Source organism: Sebastes fasciatus, chromosome 15 (assembly GCF_043250625.1).
Source record: "Sebastes fasciatus isolate fSebFas1 chromosome 15, fSebFas1.pri, whole genome shotgun sequence".
Lineage (NCBI taxonomy): Eukaryota > Metazoa > Chordata > Actinopteri > Perciformes > Sebastidae > Sebastes > Sebastes fasciatus.
The window spans coordinates 13,232,667-13,247,006 of record NC_133809.1 but is presented as its reverse complement, the minus strand read 5'-3'; the positions used below and the strand labels follow the sequence as shown (position 1 = coordinate 13,247,006).

At 39.4% G+C, this 14,340-nt stretch overlaps 1 protein-coding gene across 5 annotated transcripts in view; it reads right to left on the bottom strand.

The window, feature by feature from the left end:
* ppp2r5ca (protein phosphatase 2, regulatory subunit B', gamma a) overlaps window positions 1–14,340 on the bottom strand; it is a 30,393-nt gene that overhangs the window by 3,384 nt on the left and 12,669 nt on the right. For 2 of the 5 annotated variants that reach the window (XM_074659888.1, XM_074659885.1), the window contains 12 exons: window positions 11,260–11,459; window positions 7,539–7,649; window positions 7,182–7,274; window positions 6,949–7,079; window positions 6,758–6,817; window positions 6,496–6,604; window positions 5,758–5,811; window positions 5,354–5,524; window positions 5,111–5,238; window positions 3,443–3,544; window positions 3,183–3,255; window positions 1,132–1,248 (listed from right to left, as the gene is read on the bottom strand). In XM_074659888.1, coding sequence (XP_074515989.1) covers window positions 1,132–1,248; window positions 3,183–3,255; window positions 3,443–3,544; window positions 5,111–5,238; window positions 5,354–5,524; window positions 5,758–5,811; window positions 6,496–6,604; window positions 6,758–6,817; window positions 6,949–7,079; window positions 7,182–7,274; window positions 7,539–7,649; window positions 11,260–11,459 — 1,349 coding nt within the window. The other 3 variants (XR_012597195.1, XM_074659887.1, XM_074659886.1) reach the window with 3 other exon arrangements.

The window sequence follows — 14,340 nt, the reverse complement described above, 5'->3', positions numbered from 1 at the left end:
CTACTGTAGGAACATGGCAGACACCATGAAGAGGACTCCCTATGTAGATATTAAGGGCTCATTCTAAGCTAACGAAAACACAACAATTCTTATTTTCAGGTGATTATACACTAATGAAAACATAGTTATGTATACTATATTCCATTTCTGCTAATAGATCACCGAAATGTTACACACGGTTACTTTAATGAGATAATTCTCAGTAATTCTGAGAAAAGTTTTCATGGAAAAAAAAAAATCTGCTCTGTTTTTCTGAATTAACGAGATACCTCAAAATCCCAAGAGAAGCTCTCACTTACACGAGAACTGGATTTCATGGAAGCAAACACGTCCTCCCCTGTTTAGTTTAATCCAGTTTTATATTGGTTTGGGTTTAGTTTGACGACTTTGCGCAGGCACCTCAGGACCTTGCAGTTGTTCAGATGTATTCTGATCTGCTGGACATTGCGGTGTTTCTCTAGAACCAGTTGAAGCGATATGCATGCTTCACGGATATGATAATGCATCTGAAATGCATTCAGGCTGGCTACGTGGCGTCTCAAGGGACAATCTGGTAATTGCGCCGCGGCCTTAGTTGCACTCACGTCATTCATAGCTTTCTCAGTGCTGGATTAAACTGCTTCTATGAAATTGAGCTCTCAAGTAAGTGAGAGCTTCTCTTGGGATTTTGAGGTTCCTCGTTAATTCAGAAAAACAGAACGGAATATTTCCTTCATGAAAACCTTTCTCAGAAGTCTGGTATTCATATTTATATTTTACAAAATCCATTAGCGTGGTTATTTATTTCATAGTTACTTATTTATTTAAATAATATTGAACACTTTGGGGCTCCATACTACTTAGATAACATGCAAGGGGAAGCAGGCACACAAAAAAATGCTTGATTCCAGTGTTTAGTCCACAGCCAGATTTGTTTCCACGTTTTTTTTAGGTAGGTTGATTTAAAAATACTACCAAAAAAAACACAAACAAAGACTATAATTTATACAGAAAGTACACAATAATAATTACTATAGTGAAAGTAGCTTAAATTAGAAGCCTTTGCACGCTTTGGTAACACACAAGCTTATTAATATATAGAGTGATTATAAGAGGAAAGGTGAATAGAGACAGAGAGAAAGTCAGGTTTACCTGAGTTGCGCCCGCCTCAACTGTCTTTTTTAACCTCTGAACATCTTCTATCAAAGGGACATCCGTCTCCATTGCTACAGGACTATTGAGGTCAGAGGAATCAACATACATAAAGAACTATGTTGAAAAGAAAGAGAAACAAAAACACAAACACAAAAGGATGGAGAAAAGACTTTCAGTCGCATGCAAAGAAGAATGAATGAAGAGGCTCTGAACCGATTCAAATAAGCAACTCTGGTCTATGGCAGGTTATCAGTTTTAGAGGTTTTAGTTGAGGTGTAGAATTAAAAGGATTGAAGACATTTTCATTACCGATTTAAAGCAAGTATCGATTATGAAAAAGCAACTGTGTCAAAAGATGTTATTGCTGGGGACACTACAATAAACATTAATGTTGTTGCACTGATCTGTTTGGATTGAAAATGTTAATTTTGTTGCACCTTTAAAGGAATAGTTCCAACATTTTGGGAAACATGCTTACCGCTCCAACTCTCACTTCTTTTAAAACAAAGCTTAAAACTTTCCTGTTTGCGGGTGCCTTTTATTCTGACACTGCACTATAACTTTTACTCTTTTGAGTTTTATGCAATTTTAGCTTCTATCCTAGCTTTTATTTTTAGCTTGTTTTTATTTTCTAATCTTTAATGTTTTAATGTTTTTATAACTGTTTTAATTATTTCTTGAATGTTTCTGTAAAGCACTTTGAATTGCCCTGTTGTTGAAATGTGCTATACAAATAAAGCTGCCTTGCCTTGCCTTGCCTTGCCTTACATGAGAGTTGGAAGATACCATTCTCATGTCTGTACTGTAAATACTGTAAGTGGCTTTAGCAATCAGGCCATTAGCTTAGCACAAAGACTGGAAACGGGGAAACAGCTAGCACGGCTCTGTCCAACAATAACAAAAGTTGTATACCGGTTAAAGCATTATATCTTGTGTGTTCAATCCGTACAAAAACAAATTGTAAAAGTTTTACAAGGGGTTTATGTGCCGGACTATTTCTTGGCAGGACGCAGTGACTTTCTGGAGTCTCCACTGGTTGCAGTGACAACAAGATTCCGGGAAGTTACTACACCTGGCCAAGAATTAGGATTTAATACGATTTTGTTACCTTTAGACGGAGCCAGGCTAGCCGTTTCCCCCATTTCCAGTCTTTGTGCTAAGCTAAGCTAACTGGGTGCTGGCAGTAGTTTCAAATCAAATCAAAAGTTTATTTCCCAAAATGTCGAACTATTCCTTAAATGTCCAACACTGGTGTAATATTGTACTTCACTAAAATAAAGCTAAAATCAGTTTTGAGGAGAGAACAGGAATTTCTGCTGATAGTTATTTTTTTAAATGAATCAAATAGTTCTTTAGAGAGCCTTTTAGAGCCGTCTGATTCAAGCATTCACCACAACAAAGCACATTCTCAGAGCACCACCACTCATCAAGCTCTCGGTGTGATTTGGAAAACATTAAGTCATAGTGTGAACAAATGGGAGTCCTTAAAAAAGGTGCAATGTGTAAGATATGGCCCAGAATTTTGGTTTAAAACATTCATTACAAACATTATCAACAGAATGTGAAGAAGAGGTTATAGAGTCGATGTTACAACACGTCCTTTCTTATAATACCACTTGTACCTCGAGAGGCGATTAGTGAGTCACTGTAGCATCCAGTCTGCCCTCAGTCCAACATGAGAGGACGAAGAAGAGGTAGAGCTGTCAGTCACGTTAAAGGTACATCTAGAATTTAATAGCTGTTTAAGTTAGTAGCTGGCTTTTTTTTATATAACTGTAAGATAAGACTGTAAATTTTGATTTTATGGACCCGGTATGGAGGAGAAATGCTGCCCCATTTTCTTTGGAGCAGTCGGCTAGACATTACACATTGCACCTTTAATGGGATAAGATGGAAAGGGAACTACAATTCAACAACAAAACTGGCTTACAGAAAACACAAGACACATATTTCATGAAGATTAGTGCTGCACACACACATATACACACTCACACTATGGCAGTAATGGAAAAAACAGGTGAGGTTAGGTGACTGCACACTCTGCTCACCTGTGGATTTGACTTGGCGAGGTTCTCGATCTTGATCCAAGCCTCTTCACGTTCTTTTGACTTTGCCTTCTCTCTGTTGAACAAAAACACCAAACATCGCGTCATTAATCTGTTCCGCTCCACTGACGAATGTGAAACTCATCACTCATTTAGCTGCAGTGTTAAGGATGATTGCAATTATGTGTCACTCAGACATCATTGTTAAAAAAAAAAAAAGAAAAAAGGATTGACTGAGTGGGAGAAGAGTCTGTGGTGCCTACTTGTTTTTCTCAGCCCTGAACTGCTGTGTGCAATCATCAAAGAGCTTCTGATTCATCTCCATGAAAAGCTTCAGAGCGTTGTAGATGAGGCCGTGGATGGTCCTGTGAACACGCACACACACAAGCAGAAGTCGGTCAAGAGTCAAATCTTTACAAGCACAAGCAACATTACCAGAAAGGCTGCTTTTGTCCCACAGCAAAAAAAAACTACGTGAATATCACGGATTGACAATAAAGATTAAAAATTTAGGCTTGACACTTGGCAAATAACTAGAGCACTTCCAAATTACTAACTGGCAAAATGATTACAAAAAGTTATGAACTGTTGGTTGTGACAGTTTTAATCATATTTAATTTTTAATGTTAAGCACACATCTTCTATTTCTTGTCCATCCAACAGTCCAAAACCTAAAAGATATTCAGTTTACACTGATACAAAAGTGGCAAGTTATAAGTAGGGATTGTTTTTTGGCATTTTAGCTACAAAAATGACTTAATCGATTAATAGATTATAAAAAAAGTTGCCGATTACTTTTTCTGTTCATCAGCTAATAGATCAATTGTTTTCGCTTCACATTAAACATGTTGTATGTTACAGGTACATGTACAGATGTTAGAGATATTAAAGTAATTGAAAGTCTTTTGTTGTGCACCAAGTAGGTGATCTGCAGCAATATATACAATTACAAAAAATGCATTAAAGGGGACATATCATGCTCATTTCCAGGTTCATACTTGTATTTTGGGTTTCTGCTAGAATATGTTTACATGCTTTAATGTTCAAAAAACACATTATTTTTCTTATACTGTCTGTCTGAATATATCTGTATTCACCCTCTGTCTGAAACGCTCCGTTTTAAGCTGCATTCTCACCAGATTAGGCTTGTGCGGCGTTGTGGGAGAGTCACTTTAATGGCTCATTGACTGCGACGATTAACATCTTATGTTCCCTTAGGGGTGGGTTTATACAGCTCTGGATCGCCAGTTACGTGATTGGTCACCGCAGTGTGACATCAGGTTGCGTTTCTCCAAAAGTTTATTCTGTTTCTTCTTTTCTGACGCTTCTTTTTTTTCAGCACCCCTTGTGGCCGCAGCCCAAACACACTACCCCCTATTCAAAATGAACCGGGAGGACTTGCGTTTCTTCCGCACCACCGGATCTGGTGTGAATGCATCCTAAACTTGTCTCTTTAAGTCTGCTCTGATTGGCTTGCAAGAAAAATATGGTGCACCTTTGTAAAGGTAATTCTCAAGCCGTGGGCGATATATTCTAATGAGCCTGTATGTGACATAGGAAGGGGAGTCAAATCTGAATGGCTTGTTGAATCACATGTTTCCTGATCTAGGCAGCCCACAAAAAACGGACTGGGTCGTCTTATTTCACAGTTTGTGTGTTGGTAGGAACTCCAGATACCCAAATGTATGAGCACAAGCACTGAAAAAGTGAGTTTTCATGAGATGTCCCCTTAAAAGGTTATGATAAGCAGCCTTGAACAGATTCTTTAAGATAAATACATCAAGTGAAGTGTTTAACAGGGGAGTACATTCTGTCACCGAGCTCAAATATCTACACACACTTGAGAGCTATCACTAATGTGAGCTGTTGTGTCAGACCGGTGTTACATGCAGTGTGAAGGACATTAGTACAGTCTGTGTGGAGGATCTTACTTGTTCCAGTGGGTCTTGGAGTTGCGGTACAGAGCAGGGAACATAATCGGCAGAATCTTTGCTGCGTTGTCGCTGATAAGACTCATGATGTACTCGTTGTTCCAGTAGTACAGAGCTCTCTCTGCCACCTACGGAAAAAAAAAAAAACCTCAGTCAGGCATATACCGACAGCCACCAACCAGCACACCACCTGAACTTAGTCCCAGAGTTATGAAGGGAAGATTGTGATCACCCATCGGTTACCTGGAAGTGTGGGCTGGAGACACACTTTGCCAGCTGTCTGAAGAGAGGCTCCTGCACTTTAACAAACTCAGAGGGCTCGATGACGTCCAGGATCTCCTCCAGCTCGTTGAGGAACATCACTTCCTTGGGACTGTGAGTCTTTGGCCAGTACTTTAGTAGAGCCATTACCACCTGTTGGGGTGATGAAGAGAGATAATGATAGTGTTAAATAAGGGGAGGATAAGGGAACAGCAGCTTTGACGGGAAAAAAAGTCAATGAACTTGACAAAAAAAATTATCTAGCAATTCATATTCTTGCACAACTTCATATTCTAAAACAAAACTGAGCATTAAAGAAAGAGTTCCAGCAAGCAGCATTATGCAAAGAGATGAAAATGATTCTACCGTGTTTTGAATTGACATACCGGCTCAGTAAGAGTGCTGTCCTTTTCCAAAAACTGCACCACGCAGTAGGCCAGCTGCAAAACACGAGAAACAAATAATCATAAAACTGTCAAGGTGTTTGAATTTATGCACAAGCAAACGCGAGGGGACATGACGGGGGACAGGTCGATGCCTGAGGGACAGGCTGGCTGGGACATGCTACACCAGCTTTTGATAAAACTTGCAAAATGACCTGCTGCTCTCATGAAAAGCGGAGGTGTGTACTCAAAAGCAGGTTTAGACAAGATTATTTAAATACTAGGGCTGTCAAAGTTAACACGATAATAACGTGTTTACACAAATTCATTCAAACGCCACAAATTTTTTAACGCATTAGGGCAATCAATCTTTTGGAGGTTGTAGGGGGCTTAGTTTTAAAGACTTTTAAGTGTGAAGATACTGTCATCATATGAAACTAGAAAACCTAAGGGACCCATTAGTACCAACTGTGTCATACTCGCTTGTTGCCAAGGAGGTTAAATAAAGCTCTAAACTTAGGCTAAATTTTGGCGAGGAAAAACTATCATGGCCATTTTCAAAGGGGTCCCTTGACCTCTGACCTCAAGATATGTGAATGAAAACGGGTTCTATGGGTACCCACGAGACTCCCCTTTACAGACAAAATGGGACTATATGTGTGCTATATGTCTCTGCTTACATACAGCTTCACAAAAACTAATAAAGCGTCTCGTGCCTCATTTTGTGTTCAATAAACTCACCTGTGGATGGTAGACACTGAGTGATTTGACTTTGTGCAGAGGCAATAAAACCTTCAACAGGAAAATCTTGTGCTCTTCTTTTAGTGGTAAGGCAAATCCATTGATTATGCTGTGAAATAAACACAAAAGTACTATCAGAACACCTGAAAAGTACTTAGTTATGAAAGAGAAGAATTGAATGTCATGTAAACGTTGTATAAGAGCCACAGAGAGTAATTACAGCTGCATCTACAAAGCTTGTAACTTTAGCTTAGGGCCATACCTTCCAAGTATTTCCAGTAGTTCAGCTATACCATTATGGTGCTCCGTCTCATAGATAAACCTGGAAGAGCAAACACAATACACAGACTCTATATTAACTTAACAAAACATATGCATCATACTGTATGTTGAGCATCTATCTTGGTATCCATGTTTTAAAAATGAGCAGAGCCGTGGGAGACCTGCACTGACCTATAGAAAATGTTATTGATCTGTTTTCTGATGTACGCTCGCAGCCCCAGGAACTTTCCATAGATCCTGTGGAGGGTAGTTTTGAGGAAGTCTCGCTCTCTGGGATCCTCACTGTCAAATAGATCTAGGAGCTGCAGTGAAAGAGAAGTGAAATGTTACCGTGATGACGAATTGTGTCTTGTAATTGTTGTTTTTCTATCTGAGAGTTTGGGCAAAAAAAAATATTTTTTTACCTGCATAACAAATTTCTGGTCGATGTATTTCTTCGCTATGTTAGGCTGAAAGTCGGGCGATTCTAAAAACCTAAGGAAAAATTCATAGACGAGCTGCAACAGAAACAAGAAAAACAAAACAAAAATGAATGAATGCTGGGAAAGAATTCAAGCAAAATGCTCTCACACAAAATACACAATTTAAAATATGATACAAACATGTATTGTAAACTTCAGAAAATACAGAATTGCACATTTCAGCCATGCTGGGAGGCTCTTCTAGTTTGAGAATAACCGTTATATTATAAATTACCATAATGTTATAGTAATTATAATAACCGTTTATAAACATGATAATTAAATGATTTAAATGTCAACCTGGAGGTGTGGCCATGCAGCTTCAAGTGTTGGCTCGTCTTCCTCTGGATCAAACTCCGCTCCAGTGGGGTTGGACGATGGAGGCAATGTTCTGAACATATTCACCGCGAACTGGAGGAAGAGAAGTGAAAATGATAGTGTGAATGTGACGAAGGACGACTTATGCAGACAGATCGGATTGGACGTCGGAGAAGCAGCCACATCAGGAACCACACTACACTCCCCTGCTCGCACAATATGACGGCTGTCAGTGAGTTTGTGAAAAGGTTTTGAAGAGAGAATTTTAAAGAAAATGTGTCTTTATGGGTAACTTAAAGCTGCAGTGGGTAGAATTGGAGCGAATATGATTAAAAAAAGTTATTTTTATAAAACAGTTACTATATCCTGACAGTAGTGCATGAGACAGGTAATCTGAAAAAAAAAAATCATGTGCCTCTGTGTCCTCTGGTGCTCCTAATGGCATCTGCAAGATTTCACAGACCGGAGGAAAACAACCAATCAGAGCCGAGCTGGAGCCTGCAGTCTCTGAGCAGCTGTCAATCACTCGCAAACTCCAATCAAACGGTCAAACTAGGCAGTGCTGATTAAATATGAATCAATATTCTGTTACTGTAATGCATATTTCTCCATAAAATGTTTTCAGAAACATCTTGTAGTGTGCTGTTTAGCTGTAAAATGAGAAAGTTTGTGACTCATGTATTAATCCATATTTGATCAGCGCTGCCTAGTTTGACCGTTTGATCGGAGTTTGCGAGTTATTTACAGCTGCCTCCAGTTGAATGAACAGCCAATAGGAACGCTCTCTCTCTGAAATGACCTATGATTGGCCAAAGTCTCCCGTCACAGGCTAGATTCTTTAAAGCCTGAAAACAGAGCCATGAGGAGGTGCAGAAGTCTAGTTTTCTCTCAGAACACTTGAATTACAATATGCTGAAAGGTTATTATGGGATTTTTGGCCAATGATGCCAAAAACATTCTGCCTACTGCAGGTTTAAGTCATGTCTATTTGCTGCACTGTATAGCTGTGACGTATGTAACAACCTGTTGAAATATACAGATTGTACTCATTATTGTCATTTATCTCTGTTCCAGTACCACACACACTCATTTGTCAATTTTCAATAAATAACCAAAAGTAACATCTTGTCTCGAGTCCGACGCCCCCGGTGGCCACAACCTTTATGAACCAGTCATACAGTCCTGTATGACAGTGAATGTTTATTCCACTGAACAGTACGCTTTAAAGTTCGCTTCTTTGTTGTTGTTTTATTCCCAACGTTTATAGTTCATGTTGCAACCACACTAATGCCAAAAGTTCTACCCACAATGGGTTACAAGAGATTTTCACAAATTTCAAAATCACACAGAAAGACCTGGACTTCCTGTCAGAAGTTTCCCAGCTCTTGAATAAATGTTTCCCGTCATTACATGTGGTAACCAACAGTGAAACCACATCAATAGACTGCATCATTTTCAACACGATTTTTGAAGCATTTCACTGCACGATGTACAGATATGTTGAGTACGTGACTAATAAAACTCTTTTCATAAACAATCCATACAGTCAAAGCAACAGCAGTATTTCTGTTACTGAGGCCTACAGCACAGACTCTTTTGGGACAAGTCGCCACACAGTCTGGAGCACATAAAGTTTACTTAAAAGGTCAATTATATAGGCTGGTCTCATATGAGGAGCATGGCTCATTTATTCAGTTCATACATGTGATGTATTTTACAAAAATCGGTCAATTTTGGATTTCTCGCTGCTCAAAAAGTCTGTAAGGAAATAAAAAGAAATAAAGCGTATCATTAGTTTTAATAGATTTCAGCTGTGTCCGTAAATGTCTATGAAGTGTACTATCTTAGGGCATTCTAAAATAAATTTTCTTTTGAGGTTAATGTTAAACTTTGTCCTTGCAACTGGCCTCCAAGGGTTTGTTCCACAATAATCCAAGTGTGTTGTGTTTCTGGTCTCTCGCAGTGTCAACTGACTCCCCTGTGGGCTGCTGTTCCCTGGCAGGCAGATCATGGGACAGTGCAGGTGGCCTACTAAAACACTGGGAGCCTTGTTTGAAGAGACAGGCTACAAGGTAGATAGACTATCTGGACTGTGCTGCACTTCAACCCAGAACATGCTGTGAAGATGACTGTGCATTAAACTCCACAATGGAAACTGTGAATGGAAATGTCATAACCGTGATTAAAGCAGTTCTGCTGTTGGCTTTGATGATGAAAAGAAAATAGTTTATAGTCTAGTAAGACACTCTTTATAGCTTCATTTCTGTATCTCTGCACACTAAAGACAGTGATGAGACGGTAAGCAGAACATCCATCATCATGAGCACTTTGGTTGGCTTGGATTCTCTGCTGGTGACGTTTAGCTGTAAATCAAATATGAGGCCAATTTTACACTAATTTCATATAAATCACGATTGCTTCTGCTGAAGATAAAACATTCATTGCACCCCTTTTTTTTTTTTTTTTTACCAGTGGGGAGACTTTCCTGGAAAAGACTTCTACTAAAGAAGACAATTTCTGTAGGAATGAGTCCTAAAACACGGAAATGAGTTAGCATTTTAGCACTTCCAGTTCCCTTATCTCGAAGTCGATGGGTTATTTTTGAATGGGTTTTTAGTGTCTGTGGTTAAAACAAGCTGAAGACATTTTAATGTTTTGTTCTACGATATAAAATACATCAGTAACTATTCCACTTGTGAACTTTGAAGCTTTTATGTGCCTTATAAAAGGCTAAATGAGACTACTAAACGTCATCACGTCGACTCGTCCGATTTTACAGCCTCGTTGTGTATACTCACGCTCATGTGACCGTGGTGTAGTTCATTTACAGCCTAACGTTAGCTTTTTACTTCTGGTGATTGCATTTACAATTCAAAAATCATAAAAGTGGTGTTCAATTGTGACGATTATCTTCCTGAACAAAACGTGTTAGTATCCTAAAAGTGTGTTTGCCGCAGAGCTCATTGTCTGCAATAATCCAAAACCCCATGGATAAATCCCATTTGGCTTTTTGTCGTGGGAACCAGGGCGATGCTAACTTCCTGGTTGGCCTACAAAAATACATCATCCGTCAACACTCTATTGCTGGCTATAAAAGTTGAATAATAGCAAGCTCTGTGCTTTGACATCATATGTTCAACCCTATATGCTCTCAATGGCTATGATAACATGCTGATGTGTAGCACATATTAATCTCATGTTCACATATTAGTTTAGCGTGTTGGCATGCAAGGACTGTAATTAGTTTTGCAGGTATTTAGTCATAAACCAATGTAATGGACACAATTAATTTTGACCTGATTATGACTCTACAGTAGATGAAAAGTCCAGTTCAGTAGTGAAAACTAACATTTGTATGTATGAAATCTTGCAGATCATTACAGCTTTTGCAAGAATTGATGGAAGAAAAATCCATCTCGTCTTTCCCCTCTCCTCTTTGGCTTTAAACCTTACTCTTGAAAATGCAATAGCAAGCACACTTTCTGAACAAATCATTTCAAAATGTGACTGAATAGACACCTCAAGGAAGCCAGTGCTTAAGCCCAAAGCTAAAAGCCACATCAAAACCTGATCACAGACATCAGCTGTGCTCAACTCCTACCAGCTTTGTCCCGCAGCGACAGCCCGCCCCTATTCTTGGCCTAAGATTTACCCCCCGTCTTCAGCTTTAACCGCAAACTTAACCCCCTCCAGTTTCACTGACCATGTGCACCACCTCCGGGTAGATGGGCTCTGTGATGACATTCCTGTTGTGGGTGATGTACTCCACCATCTCGCTCAGCGCCGCCCGCTTCACTTCCTTCCATTTCAGGTCGCTCAGTGGGTCGGACAGGAAGTCAAAAAGAACGCAGCACTGTCGAAGCTTCTGGATGAAGAGCTTCTCCTGCTCTGCTGGGGCCACATCTGAGGAGACAAAGAGTGGGGGGGGAAAATGAGGCTTGTGAAGGGATGAAAAGGAGAGAGGAAGAGTCCAGGGACGACCGAAAGGCGTAACAAGGCTACACAGCGGTGATGAAATAAGGCGGTTGAGAATATAGGAGCCATGTTCAAAGAGCGAGGGGTCACAAGAGAAATGAGGGGGCGGGTTTAACTGTCAAGGATGACAGTTAAAACAGCAACGCTATAGAAAAAAGAAATATGAGGCAGCAAGAGAGTGATGAAGACTGGCAAATGAGTCATGAAGACTAAAGTGCATTGAGAGAAAGGCGGAGATGGTTGGAGCCCAGGGGGAGGATAACGACAGAGCAGAGCGGAGCAGAGAAGACGGGATGGAGAGGGAGAGGAGAGTGAAGGATTTGGGAACTAGGTGAATGGTCACAGTCTAGCCATTCGACACACACGCTGAGAATGAAAAAAGATAGTTTTATAAAAGGAAACCTAGCTATTTAAGTCTGTCATGATATTTGTCCATGGTGGTTTGAGGACTTCCTCTTTTTCACTTCATTTCCAGCCGAGCACTCAGGCTTGTAAACAAACACTTCACACATGACAACACAAACATCCAACATCCATTTCGGTTACTCTAAATTCCTACCTGCTCATGTGGTGCAGTAATAACACATAGTGACACCATAATTATGTCGTTATGTGACACAACTTTGATGCAGCATGTTTCTCTCTCTCTTTCTCTTATGATGTTTGGTTTTTATCTTTGATAGGCAAATTGGAGGAAAATCTACACATATTCTTCAGCTACTGTAATATTCGCCATTATGGCACGATTAATTTAATAAAAAAATAAAAAAATCAAGATCTGGACATCTAATATACACATGGTTGATTTTATTTGAATTACTTTTTATGATGCGATACACTGTTTAAAAGGGAGTTTTGAGCATTTTGGGAAATATGCATATCGTCTTTCTTGCTGAGAGTTAGATGAGAAGTTCGACACCAGTCGCTCATCTGTCCTTTAAAAAGTACAGTTTGTAGGATTTCGTGGCATCTAGCGGTGAGGCTGCAAATTGCAACCAACTAAATACCCCTCCGTTCTCTCTAGAGCCTGTGTTTGGTTTGTCCGTCCTGGACTACTGTAGAAACATGGAGGAGCAACATGGCAGAGTACGTGAAGAGGACCCGCTCCCTATGTAGATATAAACGGCTCAATCTAAGCTAAAACGATTCTTAGTTTCAGGTGATTGTACAATAATGAACACAGTTATGAATATTATATTCAATTTCTGCCAATAGATCCCCCGAAATGTTACACACTGGTCCTTAAAATATCAAGCTCTGATCAGCTTAGCTTAACATAAAGACTGGACATACTGGGAAACAGCTAGTCTAATTAATTGAATTAATTAAACTAATGAACACATGATACCGTTGTCTCGTCATAGGACTGAGCAAGGATAGATGTTTCCTCTATTTCCAGCTTTTATACATACTCAGCTAAGCTAACCGGCTGCAGTCTCATATTTAAATGACAGATGTGAGCGTGGTATAAATCTTCTCATCTTAAGCTCTGCAAGAAAGTAAACAAGTGTGTTTATCAAAACGTCAAACTATTGCTTTAAGTCCAGTAAAAATAATCACCTAAAACCAACTTAAACTTGCCCAACTTACTGTTTTCTTATGAAAAGAGTGGCAGTACAAACTCTGGAACCAGTGCCACCGTTGTAAATAGTTATTTCTGTACAATAAAGTTTGTGTTGTTGTATAGTACGATGCAAATAAGGCACTCAGGCATTCAGAGTTTGAATCATATTTCATGATATAATAATCTCTATACTTCCCTTTAGAGATCAGATGGTTCATTAGATGGACATGTTTTGTTATCTCAAGTTTATTCCCTGACTGACTGATTTGCATCCGATTCTGTAGAAGTCCAGCCACAGCTGTAATAAAATAGACAAATTCACAATGTCAACATACTCCTTCACTTAACTCAGGTTTGGCTTAATTTAAAAGACAGAAGCAGCTGCATGCCTGCACGTAGATGAGACGTCTGTCAGGTCAATATGTTGCTAGTGATTTACAATGTACCAACAAAACACACTTAATTGCGGTTAGTTTGCTAGACTCCTATTTATGCTTTCATTACTGTACTTGCTGGTAACCTATGTCCTGTATCTGATAGAAGATGAGGAGTTATACAATCACTGCCTACACACAGTGCATCACACCTACAGTAGCTGTACATTTAGATGTTCTAATGAACAGGTATTCAATTCTACACTAAATGCAATAAGAAGGACGCTCGGTAGAGCAGTGAGCAAATTCATATCGTCACATGAAGGACACATGCAGCCTATGCACTGTCTGTCTACGGTGTTAAACCTCAATAAATCATACCAATGAAGCAAAAGCGTCACTTTTCTATACCCCATAATTACTAATCAGTAAAGGGTGTGGCATTAACAATAGGCTGGCACTGAGGCTCGGAAGCGGTGTCTGCACATGAATGAGGATGCTGGCGCCGTGAGTGAACGGAATTAGATCAGATATGTGCATGGCATATAGGTCAAAGGGAAACAAAAAAAAAGGCAAAAGCATTAACTCCACAATGGAAACTGTAAATGGAAATGTCATAACGCCGGTGATTATAGCAGATCTGCTGCTGGCTTTGATGATGAAAAGATAGTTTATATTATAGTTTAGTAAGACACTCTTCCTTCGCCATGTTTATAGATTGATTTCTGCGTCTCAGCACACTAAAGATGGTGATGAGATGGTAAGAAGAACATCTATCATCTTGATCAGTTTGGTTGGCTTGGATTCTCCGCTGGTGAAGTTTAGTGGTAAATCAAATATGAGGCAAATTTTACACTAATTTCAAATAAAT